Below are 13666 nucleotides of genomic sequence, written 5' to 3'. Positions count from 1 at the left end.
TGGTTGGGAAACTTGCATGAAGTGAATTTAACGATATGCTATTTAGCAATGCTATAGAGGTGTTTTTTTCTGTAAAGGGGTAGTTGCACGAAGTTCATATAAAATTGAATTTAGTGAACTGAATATTTTTTTCAGTTCAATAGTTTAAACAACACTTATAGGACATATTTTTGAAAGAATTTAAATTTTCTACCAGGTAGTTTTAAAAATATCAAGACTTTAAACTCATATTTTTTGGATATATTCAACATAAATGCAGACTGGCCAGCCAATTTTGAAAATAAAAAACGTACATAACGTACACCAAAAAAATACGTTACGTACATAAAAATAGTAAAAAAACGTACAAAAAACGTACATTCCTAATAAAAATAAGTTAAATAATTTCCTAGTTACCTATTATCAATACATTTAAGTCTACTAGCAGCTACCTGTAAAGGAGAACCATAGCGAACTGACAGACACAAGATATCCTCTTACTCTATTTAAAAAAACTAGCGTCTACGCTCCTAAAGGCCTCTAGGGGCACTTGAGGAGGGGAGAGTTGAATTCAATAAAAAAAACATGGATGACAACATACATAAGTAGCGAAGCTGAAAAGTTATTTATAGACATCTGGAAAAAAATTAACTTAAAATCAGTGAGCAATTAAAATTCATTTTTGGGGGGAGGAGGTAGTTTTTTTTCTAAAGTCAATTTCTCTTGGGAGGGTGGATGGTGACACTCTTCCCCAAAATAGTTATAAAACTTCCAAAAACATATGAGAAGCTATCCTGTTAAGGAGAACCATATCGGTTCCGTGGTTAGCGAGATTCTTTGGTACAAACAAACAGACATCCTGTTATTATGTACAAAGTATATCCTATTATAAGGACCAGCGACTACGCCCTTAGAGGCCTCTAGAGGAACTTGATTAGGGGGGGGGGGGGCGGTAGTTGAATTTAAAACTCATTTTTTTTATTTAAAAATAAAAAGTAAAAACCAAGGATGACAACATCCTTAAGTAGCGAAGCTCAAAAGTTATGAATGGAAATCTGGGAACTATATAAACTACTAGCGGCTACGCCCCTAGAGGCCTATAGTGGCCTTTAAATGTTTTTTTTATTTTAAATATCTAATTTAAGAAATAACTTGTCTATGTTTTCAATTGTTAAATTCATGCGTCTACGCAGCGCGACTACGTACGTATTGCGACAATGCTAGCGACACTATGCGGCGGAAATATTTATTATTTTTGATTTTATTGTGATTTCTCTTGGGAGGGTGGTGGTACCCTCCCCCAAAATAGTTATAAACCTTCCCGGGACCTATGAGAAGCTACCCTGTTACGGAGAACCCGATCGGTTCAGCGGTTAGCGAGATCCTTCGGTACAGACACACACACAGATACACACACAGACACACACTTGAATAGAAGTCGAGAAAACCATGAAAAAAAGAAAATCTAGGAATAGATCTTCTAGCACCCCAACCAAAAGGCAAATCTCAATGAAAATATGTAGAATGTGAACTTATTCAATCAAAAAACAGGAGCCGAGATGGTTTTAGGCTATTTTTCTACCATTTTGAATACAGGTTCTTGAAGGGATATGGAAAGACAGAGAAAATAGCCTACAACCTCACAATGATCATGTCGGTTCAGCAGTTAGCGAGATTCTTCGTTACAGAAAAAAAGGATTATAGGATAAATATATAATAGGATATAGGGTTATTTTGTCTATTGCTAAAGATCTCAGAAAATACTAGTCTTTAATACAAAGTAAATCAGTGCCTGTCTGTCTAAAGCTTAAGATCTTGGTAACCACTGAACAGATTGGGTTCTAATCATCAGGGAATATATCTACTGGTCCTGTGGTAGTTTTAGGCTATTTTCTTAGAGTGTGGGGAAACCCACCCTCCAAAAAAAATCAACCACCCCTCAATTTATTTTTATAAACTAATGCAAATCAGCGGGGTGGGGGAACCCCCACCGCACCCTGGGGCGAAGCCTAAGTGAAAAAAATAATCACAATCTTTTTTTATATTTTTTTTTGACAAATTTCCAACAAACGATTCTATAAAAGAGGGGACGAAGCCTCTAATCCTAGTAGAAAGTAAAAAGCTTTAAGTGTCCCTCCCCCAAAGAAAAAAAAGAAAAAAACCATCACAGGACTATTAGCTATATTCCATGAAGAGTAGAGCCCAATAGGTTCAGTGGTTACTGAGATATTAAGCTTCTGATATACAGACGGACAAGCAGACGGACAGACATCACATCATTCTACTTTGTATTATAGATAATATACTATTTTTGTAAGACTTTTTGTACAAATACAAATAAATATACAAATACTTTTATACTTATATTTGATTCTTATTCTTTAAAAACTGAAGATACCAAAAAATAAGACTTCTTAATCCTAAACTGAGCACCATATGATATCTCGGAAAATTTACCCAAGTATATAAAGAATTTGAAAAAAATTATCGTAAAATCTATTAAAGGGGTAGTTGCATGAAATGCATTTAAACTTGAATTTAGTCAACTGCATATCTCTTTCTGTTCAATAGTTTAAACTAAATCTATAGGACATATATTTCAAATCCATAAATTTAAACTGTAAGTTTTAATAACATATATGCATAATTTACCTACATATTTTTGTTCTATGAAAGTTTAAGATAATATTGAATTTATTTAATATAATACACCTATAGTTTTCGTACAAAACATACAAATTACTTTTCTGCTAATATTTGATTCTTATTATTTAAAAAAAAACGTAAAACGTACAAAAATACAAATTTCAAAATACGTTACGTACACATATCAAAATAACGTCCAGAACGTACACAGATTCGATGCGTAACGTACAAAACGTACACTCTGGCCAGTCTGTAAATGGCTTTCCTGTTTTCACAAAAACGACATGATGCCTTATTGGTTAGTTGGTATTCTTGTAGCTTATGCTTGCTATCAAACTTGTTAAATGCACTTCATGCAACTATCCCTTTGGTTTTAAACATTAACCAGTTAAAATGATCAGAGACTGAATAAGGAAAAGGGATGTAGGAGGGGGAGCAGGATTTTTCAGTCTTTAAATCATTTTTTCAAGTAATCATGAGCCTACTTCATTAAAGGAAAATGTGAAATGACAGCTGTCCAAATCCGTCCAGCTTTTAGGGAGACATTTTAGTAAGGACACACAGACCTCCTTTTTATGCTGTAAAAGTAGGTATATATTGTGTCTAAATTTATAAAACAAGAATAAAAATAAAATAAACGTGTATAAGGTAGCTTTACAGACGAACCAACACAAGCTTGTAATAAAATAGTTTCAATACAAAAAAGCTTTATTATTTTGATTCATAAATATTTTCGCCATTTTTAAACATCTGAAACTAGTAGAAAATAAAACGAATAAAACTTGATTATACAAACAAAACATTCAGCATAAAATCATGTTTATTATAAAAAAAATAAGGTATAATTATTGGATTGTAAAATAATCTTGCCAAAATTTAATAATTCATTTGATCAGTTGAAAATTCTCTAAAAATTTTAAAATTCTTCATTTTTACTAAAATAAGACAAGAATAAAATTAATTTTAATCATTTATTGCTTATTTAAAACAATTTTGAATCATATAAAATAATGAACAACTGTTGAGAGTAAATAAAACCGTACAAATGTACGACTATGGACTAAAAATAACTTGTGATGTACATTTTCAAATATCAGTCAATACTAATAATGATAGGCAAATTATGAAGGCAATTTGGGCATTTTTTATTTGCATAGAATCTACATTTAATAATTTGTAGAAAAAAATTCATACAAAAAAAGATTTATATTTCAACAGACGAATTAGTGAAGATTTAGGTTCTACAAGCTTCTTAAAATTCTAATATTTTTATGTAACTTGAAAAAGTTAAGGGGAATGGGACTAATGTCGATATCTACTAATTTAAGTATTAATGAACATCACTTTAATTTTGACTCCTGAAATCATAAAAAAATACTGCAGGAGGTTTCTTGATGTAATATATACCCTATTTTGAGGGGTATCTCTAATTTAACTTTCTTTGATCTTTTAGGTTGTCCTGAACTTGGATTACGAGATCTCGACAATAGCCCTTCACCCCTTTATGAAACATTTAACAATGGTATTCTAAAAAGTATTTTAAACTTCAATTTTTCTAATCTTAAAAAAGTGACTACTTAGTAGCAATTAAGAACCAACTTTTAAAATTGTGTACATTATAAAAATTTTTACATCACCGTTGAATATAATGATAATAAAGAAGTATCTACACTATAATTTATCTACAGACTTTATGTTTTGAACTACAGTTGAACAGTTAAGTTGAGCAATGTTATTATTATGAATAGTTTGTTAAAATTATGCATGGTTGTTGTATACAATTTACATATAAATTTCAATAGAAATTGGAAGCAAAATTGTTTCAGAGAAACCTTTCATAAATGTTAAGGTACCTACAAAATTAAACTGACCTACTGATATTGATATACAGGGTGCGGCACATAAATCGAGACATTTTGTAATTTTTAAAGAAATGAACATAAAATCGTCAATTTTAATGATTTTATTGAATTTTAAAAACTGGGAAGCAAAATAGGTATATGACTAGTAGATTATTCAATAAAATCGCCGCCAGCCTCAATCACCGCCTCTACCGGCCTCCTCAACCGCCGGCAGGTCCAGGTCAAAATGTACCTGTCCAAGCTGGCATAGTTCTCCTTGATAGTGGCAATGAGGGAGGTCTTTGTGGTATGGGCACGTCTATTGGTGCATGCTTCAAAGTAGCCCTAGACCCAAAAGTTCATTGAATTAAGATCGGGCTGCTGGGAGGCCACATTTCATTAGGAACATGAGTAACCGCCAAATTGACAAAATCCATGTTTTTGCTCTCATTTGGGCTAGGATTTAGCTACAGTGGACTTTAAGTACTCAAAATGCTTGTCTTGATGAGATTAAGACACACACAAAATTTTGGGTCAAATTTCCAACTCCTTCCCTGTCGGGCCTTACTGTTTGTGATTTCTTAAGGCTCAAAATCTTGAAAAATCGACCTCATTTCGGCTAAGATTGAGCAAAAATGGATTTAAACACGGCTAAATGTGTGTCTCAATGAGCATAAGACACCCACAAAATTTGGGGTCAAGATTCCAACTCCTTCCCTGTCGGACCCTACGTTTTGTGATTTTGCGCATTAAACCACCGGCGCAATTGGAATCTGCCTTGTTGAACATATGCGCGGCCAGCTCGGCGTACACGTCTATCTTCGTCCAAAGAGTTTTTGTGCTAAAAGGTCATTACCTAAGCTTTCTATAGTTGGGTCAAACGTCCTGATTGGTCAAGTAGTTTTCGCGTTATAGCCGTTTGAAAAATGTCTCGATTTATGTGCCGCACCCTGTATCTACAGTTAAAGTAGGTCGAAAAAGTGCAAATTTATGAGTTTCTTAGGCTATAGTGGTAATATTTAAAATTGGGTAGGTATATTATTTTAAAATATTTATTAGATTGATTTGTTTCGTCGGTATAAAAAAAAAGGAAATTTACATAAAGTATGGTCTGGGATATCCTTGCATAGGATGTCCGCCCATTCTTCCCGGCGGTCTCATAAAGCGCATACCAGCCGCTCCGCCCATCATCATGCTATGTCTGGCTGCAGCTGCTGCTCTGCTAGCCGCGGCGGCCGCCGCTAACTGCTGTTGATGATGATGCTGTTGCAAATATTGCTGTTGAATTGTTGTCAGCTGATCGGCGGCTGACTCTTCCTCGGCAGCGATTCCCGCCGCTGATTGTTTGGCGCTGTTTTGTGCACAGGTGGTCATGTGTGTGGGCCAGTGCGCCTGCTGACAAGGATAATCACAATACGAAGTATTCCAACAGCAGTAGAAAATTGCCTCCTTACCACAGTGGGCACACCACTGTTTCTTCTTCATTTCCTTGATTGCATTCGCCTTCTCAATCTCCGCCTGCTTCTTGCAGTCGTGCAGCGCCTTTTGCTTCTCCGCCTCCATGGCCTGGCGCATTTCCATGATGACCAAATCAGCGTTGTGCTTCATTTCAGCCATCTCCTGTTGGTGCCGCCATTCTGCCCGTTCTATTTCAGCTTTCATTTTCTTGATGGCCGCCGCCGGGCTGCTACCGTCTTCAAGCTCCTCGGTAACGCTTGATAAGGATTCTAAAAAGTGACCTTTCAGTGTATCGGCAAGCCGTTTGGCGACTTTGTTTAGCTGCTCTGCAACCGGTCCAGCTGTTGACGGCAGATTTGGTGGAAGATTTAAAGGTCCGGCTGGTTGGGAAGGATGAGGAGGTCTATTACCGCCAGCAGCGCCTGGTGGGCCGCGGAAATGTGGCGGTGGGCCTCGCACCATCATACCATTAGGCCCAAGCATCGGCATTCCCATAGGACCCATAGGATGCATACCTGGCGGCCGCATTCCAGGAAATCTGGGTAGATAAGGCGGTGGGGGGTGACCAACAGGAGACGGACTGGCGGACGCTATTGGACTTTGAGACTGCCGTCTGCCACTGGCTGAAGATTGTTGTTGTTGTGGGCTGGTTGCGCTACGGGCTGCAGAGCTTTCAAACTCTTTTGTGCTAATTCTTTTAACCTTGCTGATTGTCAGTTCTGACTCAGATTCAAGAACATTGTCAGATGATAACTTCCTTTTCTTTTCATTGCTTTGAGATTCTGTTTCTTCACTGCTACTTGGTCGCTTAGTAACAGTTTGATCTGTGTTTTTAGTATCGGATTCCTTTTTCTTTTCAGGAGAGATCTTTTTGGTGACCGTTAAACTAGCACATGCTCCCAGATAATCAAGAGGAGTCTTCTTTTTAGGTTGTTCACTATTCTCATTGGCAGTATCTGCACTCTTATCTTTATCATCACTGGTAGCTTGATTATCTTTGCTTTTTTCTGGTGATTTTTCCGGTTTATTTTCCTTGGGCTTGGGAGAGATGGCAGGTTCTGTGACTGGTTCTTCTTCAACACTCATTTCAAGATCTTCATCCATATCATCATCCCCTGTAACAGAAAAATATATTAGATTACACAATTTTGAGATTTTATAGTTGAGATATTGGACAGTGAGTCCAACAATACGCCCGGGCAAGGATGGAAATTATCTTAAATTCTCTGTTAAAAACAGATACCTAACAAATTATCAAAAAGATTACAGTAAAGAATAAAAAACTATTTATTTTGTCCGGCCGTCTATCCATTACACATTGACGATAAAAGTTGTAGTTAGTTTCTTATGAATGTCAACATCCTTGTCTATTTTGAATTTCTTCTAGCACTTAAAAACCCAAATTAAATTACCTTCAATGATAATTTTCTCATTATTGCTATCAGCCAGATAACCCTCTGTTTCACTAGCCCCACCACTTGTCTTAGCAACAACCTCACCATCTTCTAGTAGCATATCAGTACTTGCGGAGGGATTTAGGGTTGTACTGGTCACTTCACAGGGAGGGGATACAGTCACTCTTGTTGTGCTTGTTACATTATCATTAACTGTATCATTAGTTGCTGTACTAGATGTATCATTAATAATAGCGTTAGTATTGTCAATATCAGTGCTCTTTTTATTGACAGATGTGGCTATTGATGTTTCTTCAGTGGTTGGCTGTTCTTCAACAGTTGTCAATTCAGATGGTTTCTTGACAGATATGGAAACAGTTGGTTCAGGGACAGCAATAAGTTCTGATGGTTTCTTAACCGCTATAGAAACAGCTGGTTTCTCAACAGATGTTAATTCAGCTGACTGTTCAGCCGCGACGGTTGTTTCTTCATTATTATCACTTAAATCGGCTGTTTTATCAACACTTGCTACAACCGGTGAGCTTTCTTCAGGCTTGGGTAGTTCTTCAGTTGACTTTTCTGGAGTGGTTTTTTCTTCTTGACTTGTCAGATCTTTCATTTCTTGGTCATTTTCTAAAATTAAACAATTAGTTAGAAATAAAAAATAATTGGAAAAAACTAGATATTGAGATATTCAGTTGTACTCGATTGTTAAGTCATTCAACAAACATAAAAACACACACACGCATTTAAATAAGCCTCTTCAATAATTTAATGAAACATTATATTTCCAAAAAAAATTATTAATATTCACATCCAAAGGGATATAATAATGGGCGATAAATTAATGTCTATCCCCTATTATGATTAACATAATTTTCCCTGCTGTAGATTAAAATTATCTATTAAAAATTCAATCAAGATTTAATAAAAGTCCAAATGCTTTAAACTTTGAAAAACTTAACCTTTTAAATCTGACTTCTCTTCAACCATTTCTTCATTGACATTTCTACAACTTTCTTTCTGCTCATTGATAGTTGCTTCATTACTGACCACCTCAAGATTACCATGCTCATCCTTGAATATTGCTTTCACCTTTATGATATCAACTTTAGGCTCTTTCTTGGACTGAAGGCCACTACTATTGCCCAAATCTGATGGTGGCATATGTGTCGATTCTACAGTAGCCAGCTTTGTGTTGATTTTTACTTTTATTGGCATCACTTTGGGGGGTGGAGGGAGTGGTTCCTCACTGACTGATGCTTTTGTGTCTTCACTGGTGATAACAGGTTTAGGGAGGGTGAGGATTATTTTGTCTTCTGGAGGATTTTCTGTGGTAGCTGCAGGTTCATCCTAAATAAATATAACCTTGTATTATCAGATTATTTACTTCAAATAGGTACCTACTCAAATGAAATATAGCATAAAAAATACGCTAGGCAATTGAATTCCAATTTCAAGTTTTGTTTGCATATAACATTAAAAAATCAAACTTTGAAAATTGTGTGAAAAATAATATACCTACCTACTCTTAGATAGTCTTTTTTTAAGGTGGTGCTGGGTATTTTTTGAATATTATAAAAAAATAGCCTAAAAACCATTACAAGAAGAGTATGTATAATCCCTAAAAATTAGCCCAATCAATATAACGGTTAGCGAAATATTTCCCTTCAACCTAGTTATTCAAATAATAGTTTTCATCTACAAAATTTGTTAAAAAAAAAGCACTTAAAACTTGTTACCTTTGCTGACGTGATTGACTTTGCATCCTCAAAATCGTCTCCTTCCCCATCTTCTTCCTCCTCCTCCTCCTCTCCATCCTCCGTCCCAAAATCACTGGGTGTCGGGGTCGCGTCCCGCGACCTTTCACTGCCTGAACAACTGAAGCTGCGACTGCGCCGCCCATGCTTGCAAATGTCAAAGGGTGGCGTAAAGTTGGGCAGTAGGATTTTTAACATTTCAAGTTCACGAGAGGGGTCATAGGCAATTTTTGGCTCGGCGTACTCAACACGACCGAATCGTTCGGCCAGCCGTTTTCTGTGCTTTTCAACCTCCTCAAACGAAGGCTCAATATTGCCGCGCTTCTTTTTAATATCTGTCGGCGGTTTTTCACTGTATAGATAGATATCCTTGAGCGGTATCCAGGCGCGATCATGCGCGCCGAAAAAGCGAACGTCACCGTGATTGTCCTTAGAGTTGATGCGCATCAGCTTGCCCGGCCAGTACGGGAATCCCTTGAGCTTAGCCCAGACGAGGGGGTGGGGCAGACGACACGCCTCTGTGAACCAGACGTCCTTCTTCACATGAGCATTTAGGTAACAATCAGGGCAGTTCTCTACCTCCTGTTAAAACAAGTTATGTTTAAAACTTATTTTTGTTTTTGGAAAATCATTTGTTATCATTGTTTTAAATATAAATTTGATTTGCTTTTTATGATCATGAAATATTTTAAGCATTTTTTAAGGTTATTATTCAATTTTTCTGTAAAATAATTTCAGAGGTTCAAAGGTCAAACAACCATATGCCTTTTTTTTAAAGATCGTTAAATAAAGTTTACTTTGAAATAATTTTAATGGTTCAAAAAGAAAATAAGGTATAAACATCCCTGCATCTCATGCTTGCAAACATTAACAATACTCTTAGCTATGCTGGTGAGCTTGCTGGAGGTAGAGTTAAATATGATACAATTGTGCAGGATCCATTTACAGTCTGCCAACATCGCCTCTGTACTTCCATACTGCTTTTTTCTGTTACAAATAGATATTATCATACATTTAAAAAAAGATTTTGAAAGATTATTACCTTCCTAGTAAATTGCTATTACTTGTAAAAAAAAACTATTATCACCTAGACAACAATAAGTTTAAGGAAATTCTATCATACACCTATTTTCAACTAAAAGGAAATGAATATTTTTTTTATTTTCCCTGGAAAGTTTTTTGGGGGAAAGTTTAAATCATCTTCTCATGATAAATCTATTTTCCTGATGTTTCGTTCCATAGAGGCAAGGTCCATAGGAAAAGACACATAGTCCTTGTAGGCCGGAAACTGTAGTGGATCTACAGGCTTTAAAAACGGCTCCACATTAGCCACCGACTTCATGCGCGTGAGCGCATGTTTCAGCAGCGTACACAGCTGATCAATGGTGAGCAAGCGCATTGCGCGCGACCGTGTATCCATATTCTCGGCGCTCATGACCAACACGCACTCCGGGCACACCCAGTCCTCGGCCGGGCTGGTATCCAGCTGCAGACAGCGGGCATGGAAGACGCGCGGGCAAGTCTCGCAGCAGATGAACTCGCCCTCCTTGTGGCATATCCAACAGTAGCAGTCGTTGTTGGAAGTCGAGTTCTGGGATTCAGCACCACTAGAGTTCAACATTTAGTTAGACATAGTAAAAAAAAAGTAAACATACAAACGTTTATGTAAATATTAAACTTGAATGCTTAATAAACGATTGATTGCCTTTTTGATGGTAAATCAGAAACAAAAAACTGTAATGTGCAAGGATAGTTCCTAACTTCCTACACTATGTATAATTGGTCTAATTAAGGGATTAATCTACTAAACTTTCTAGATCTATTGTCTTAATAAATGATTCCTTGAGTTGGTTCTAGCACTCCGTCTCCTCTTAGCAGATCCTTGTTCTTCTGGTTTAGGGGTCAACGGTTTTCTTTTATTTCCTGGACCTGTAAAAAAAAACTCTTATTGCTATAACATTTTAATATTTTTGCTTTAAGAAAACTTTTGTTTTAAACCATTTTTCTGAAATGCACTTAATGCAACTTTTTCTTTAAATTTCTGCATGTTATGAATTAACAAAATGCCTAATTTTATGTGATGATCATGATAATTTTAATGTTTCAGATTTTTTTATATCAAGAGCTTTCAAAAATCTCAAAATTTCAAAAATTCTTATATTAGACTTGTCATGGTTTAGTCAACTGAGCTTGATCTATAATCATTAATCAATATTTTACCTAAGCATGTAGGGTTTTCTATGAATTTTAAAAAAATTTTAATTTATTAACTTACCTGGCATAGTTTCAGATATAATCTCATTGGTAAGATACGTGTCCATGCTGCCTTTAGTAGCTGCGGTAACTTTCGCCATGAATGCCTTGTGTTTAGCCGCCAATTCGGGGTTGTTCAGCCGCGACGACTGGCGGCTGCCTCTACCCCCAGCTGTACCTTTATTCACAGTTTCATATAATAAAAAATGCATACATTGATTTTTTTTATTAAAAGAACAACTTATCAACCTTGAACTAAATTAAAATATACTTAAGCTTAACCTAAAAGACTGTCTAGGTAGGTAGATATTGAATGCTATTGCAGTAAAATATTTTGGGAGTGTTTCTAAAAAGTCTATAGGTAAGAACCTAAAGTTTTTAATGTAAAAAAAAGGTAGGTATTTAAATTAAGTTTTATTTTGTAATTGAATAGAAAATTCTTCTAGTTTTTTAAATTTCATGAAACTAATGTGCCTTCTGGTGTCATTTCTGTTGTAGTTGCTGGTGGTTCCTCAACAGCAGCTGCGGGTGCTGCGCTGCCATGGACAGGAGTGGCAGATCTTGATGAAGACTTGCTACTACCGCTAGTAGTTGATTTAGCACTGGGGGCTGGTGATGCTCCGCCTAACATAAGATATTTTTATATATCAGCTGGGAAAAGGTTTAAAACTAAAAAAAAGATATTTTCTATTTTATGCTAGTTAAGTTAAAAAGGCATTAAATATTCAGTATGATCAATATCTTAATCATCTCGTTTTTTTGTGTATTGTAAGAGCCACTACATGCCGCAAGTTCTTATTAAGGTAATACTAAAAAACTGGCAATTTAAGAGAACATTTAGGAGAACCTTATGTAGAATTCTTTCCAAACAGTTCAAAATAAATTATGCTCATCTCATTTTAGATCTTAAATCAATTTAATTACGACGAAATGTTGTCAATAAACTATACATTCGGTCAAAAAAGAAGCAATTACAATTCAACCTTTGAGTTAGGAAAGTAACACAGGAGTAGGTTCTTCCTGAAAAGACAATCCGAGAAATAGACAGGCTGTTCCTTACCTGTAGCACTAGTTCTAGTCCTGGTAGACCTTCTGGCCCCTCCATTTCCTTCATTGTTCTCCATTATTTATCAAATTAACAGCTGACTCTCTTCCTCTCCCTGATTTTGTCATATCAAGAGGTCGCCAGCTTGGATTATTTTGCTCTTGTGGATTTTAAAGAAGGATTCTAGAGGATTTTTTATTAAGTCATTTTTTTGTGAGTTACAATTTCTACTTTATGATCATTATGTTTTCTTCTGAAATTATAATAGGTACCTATGAAATATAAATTAAGTAAAACTATTAACTATAATATGTAACTTATTTTGATTTCTTAAAATTTGTGAGTTTTACACAAAATCTGCAGTTTCTTCCTTATTGCAAGATTTGACCAAAAGAAATGTATTAGGTCGTAATTTCATTTAGTATTAAAAAACACAACTGAATAAATAATCATTTGGTGTTTGTTGCAATTGTTTTTGAAATGTTGTTATTTAAACATTTATCTTTTGTTAATAAAAAGATAGAGAAAATATGTTAAAATGTTGTTTAAATTTTTCACTATACTGATATTTAATAATTCTCACTGTTTTAGACATTGTCAAAATATTAATTAGAAAGTACATTTCACCATGCTTACATTTTATTTTCACGTATTATTTCACTAAAAACATAAAATATTTCAGTTTAAACTATCTTTTTATAGTTCTTAAAACTCACTATATCTCTTGTTTATATTTGTATTTTATTTATACAAGTTCACAGTATAACATGAATACGGCATGGCATTAAATTTTGTAATTTGAGTGTTTTATTATTCTGTTTATATGTGTTATTTTATATTTATATATTGTCTTGTCTACTAGTCTAGTAGAAGTTAGAACTTACTTTTCCTTTCTGATTTGCTCATGCGCACTGAAACACCAAATATCCCCCCCCCCCCATACCCCACAGTGCACTAATTCAACGTTCCCCTTTTTAAGTGCTAATCCCTAGGATAATCCCCCCTCTTCCCCCCCCCCCATAGTCTATTGAACATCTCTACCTTATATCACGCAAATCTAATTCCCTTTACTATTTCATGCCCCCCCCCCCCCCATCCGAAATTTTTATATTTATTCCCCCCTCCTCCCTTTTACAGATTAATTTAATGCGCTAAAATACTAAGTCCGTAGAGCCCCTAAAGTTTAATTATAATATTTCCCCCAATTCCAAACCCCCTCTCCAAAAACTCAAATTGCCTCCCTCAAAAACAATTCAAGTGCGCCATTTCCGTAGCCCTGGGATTATTCCC

General features: G+C 35.5%; 1 protein-coding gene across 1 annotated transcript; it reads right to left on the bottom strand.

The window, feature by feature from the left end:
* Nucleotides 1-3381: 3381 nt before the first annotated feature.
* On the bottom strand, nucleotides 3382-12628 carry LOC145317043 (uncharacterized). The gene is made up of 10 exons (XM_080157924.1): nucleotides 12392-12628; nucleotides 11806-11955; nucleotides 11354-11509; nucleotides 10922-11007; nucleotides 10305-10687; nucleotides 9927-10068; nucleotides 9061-9663; nucleotides 8284-8671; nucleotides 7337-7951; nucleotides 3382-7039 (listed from the first exon to the last, which is right to left on the bottom strand). Exons 1-10 carry the CDS (start codon nucleotides 12453-12455, stop codon nucleotides 5562-5564), a joined length of 4065 nt encoding a protein of 1354 aa, XP_080014050.1. The 5' UTR covers nucleotides 12456-12628; the 3' UTR covers nucleotides 3382-5561.
* Nucleotides 12629-13666: the final 1038 nt, after the last annotated feature.

Source organism: Acartia tonsa, chromosome 4 (assembly GCF_053477335.1).
Source record: "Acartia tonsa isolate MP-2025a chromosome 4, ASM5347733v1, whole genome shotgun sequence".
Lineage (NCBI taxonomy): Eukaryota > Metazoa > Arthropoda > Copepoda > Calanoida > Acartiidae > Acartia > Acartia tonsa.
The sequence above is the reverse complement of the archived record's forward strand: the minus strand, read 5'-3'. Positions and strand labels throughout refer to the sequence as shown.

Coding starts and splice junctions, on each gene's coding strand:
- LOC145317043 (XM_080157924.1), bottom strand. CDS start 12,455: ATGGAGAACAATGAAGGAAATGGAGGGGCCAGAAGGTCTACCAGGACT. Junction 11,956..12,391: donor GACTAGAACTAGTGCTACAG/GTAAGGAACAGC, acceptor ATCTTATGTTAG/GCGGAGCATCACCAGCCCCC. Junction 11,008..11,353: donor TATATCTGAAACTATGCCAG/GTAAGTTAATAA, acceptor TTTTTTTTACAG/GTCCAGGAAATAAAAGAAAA.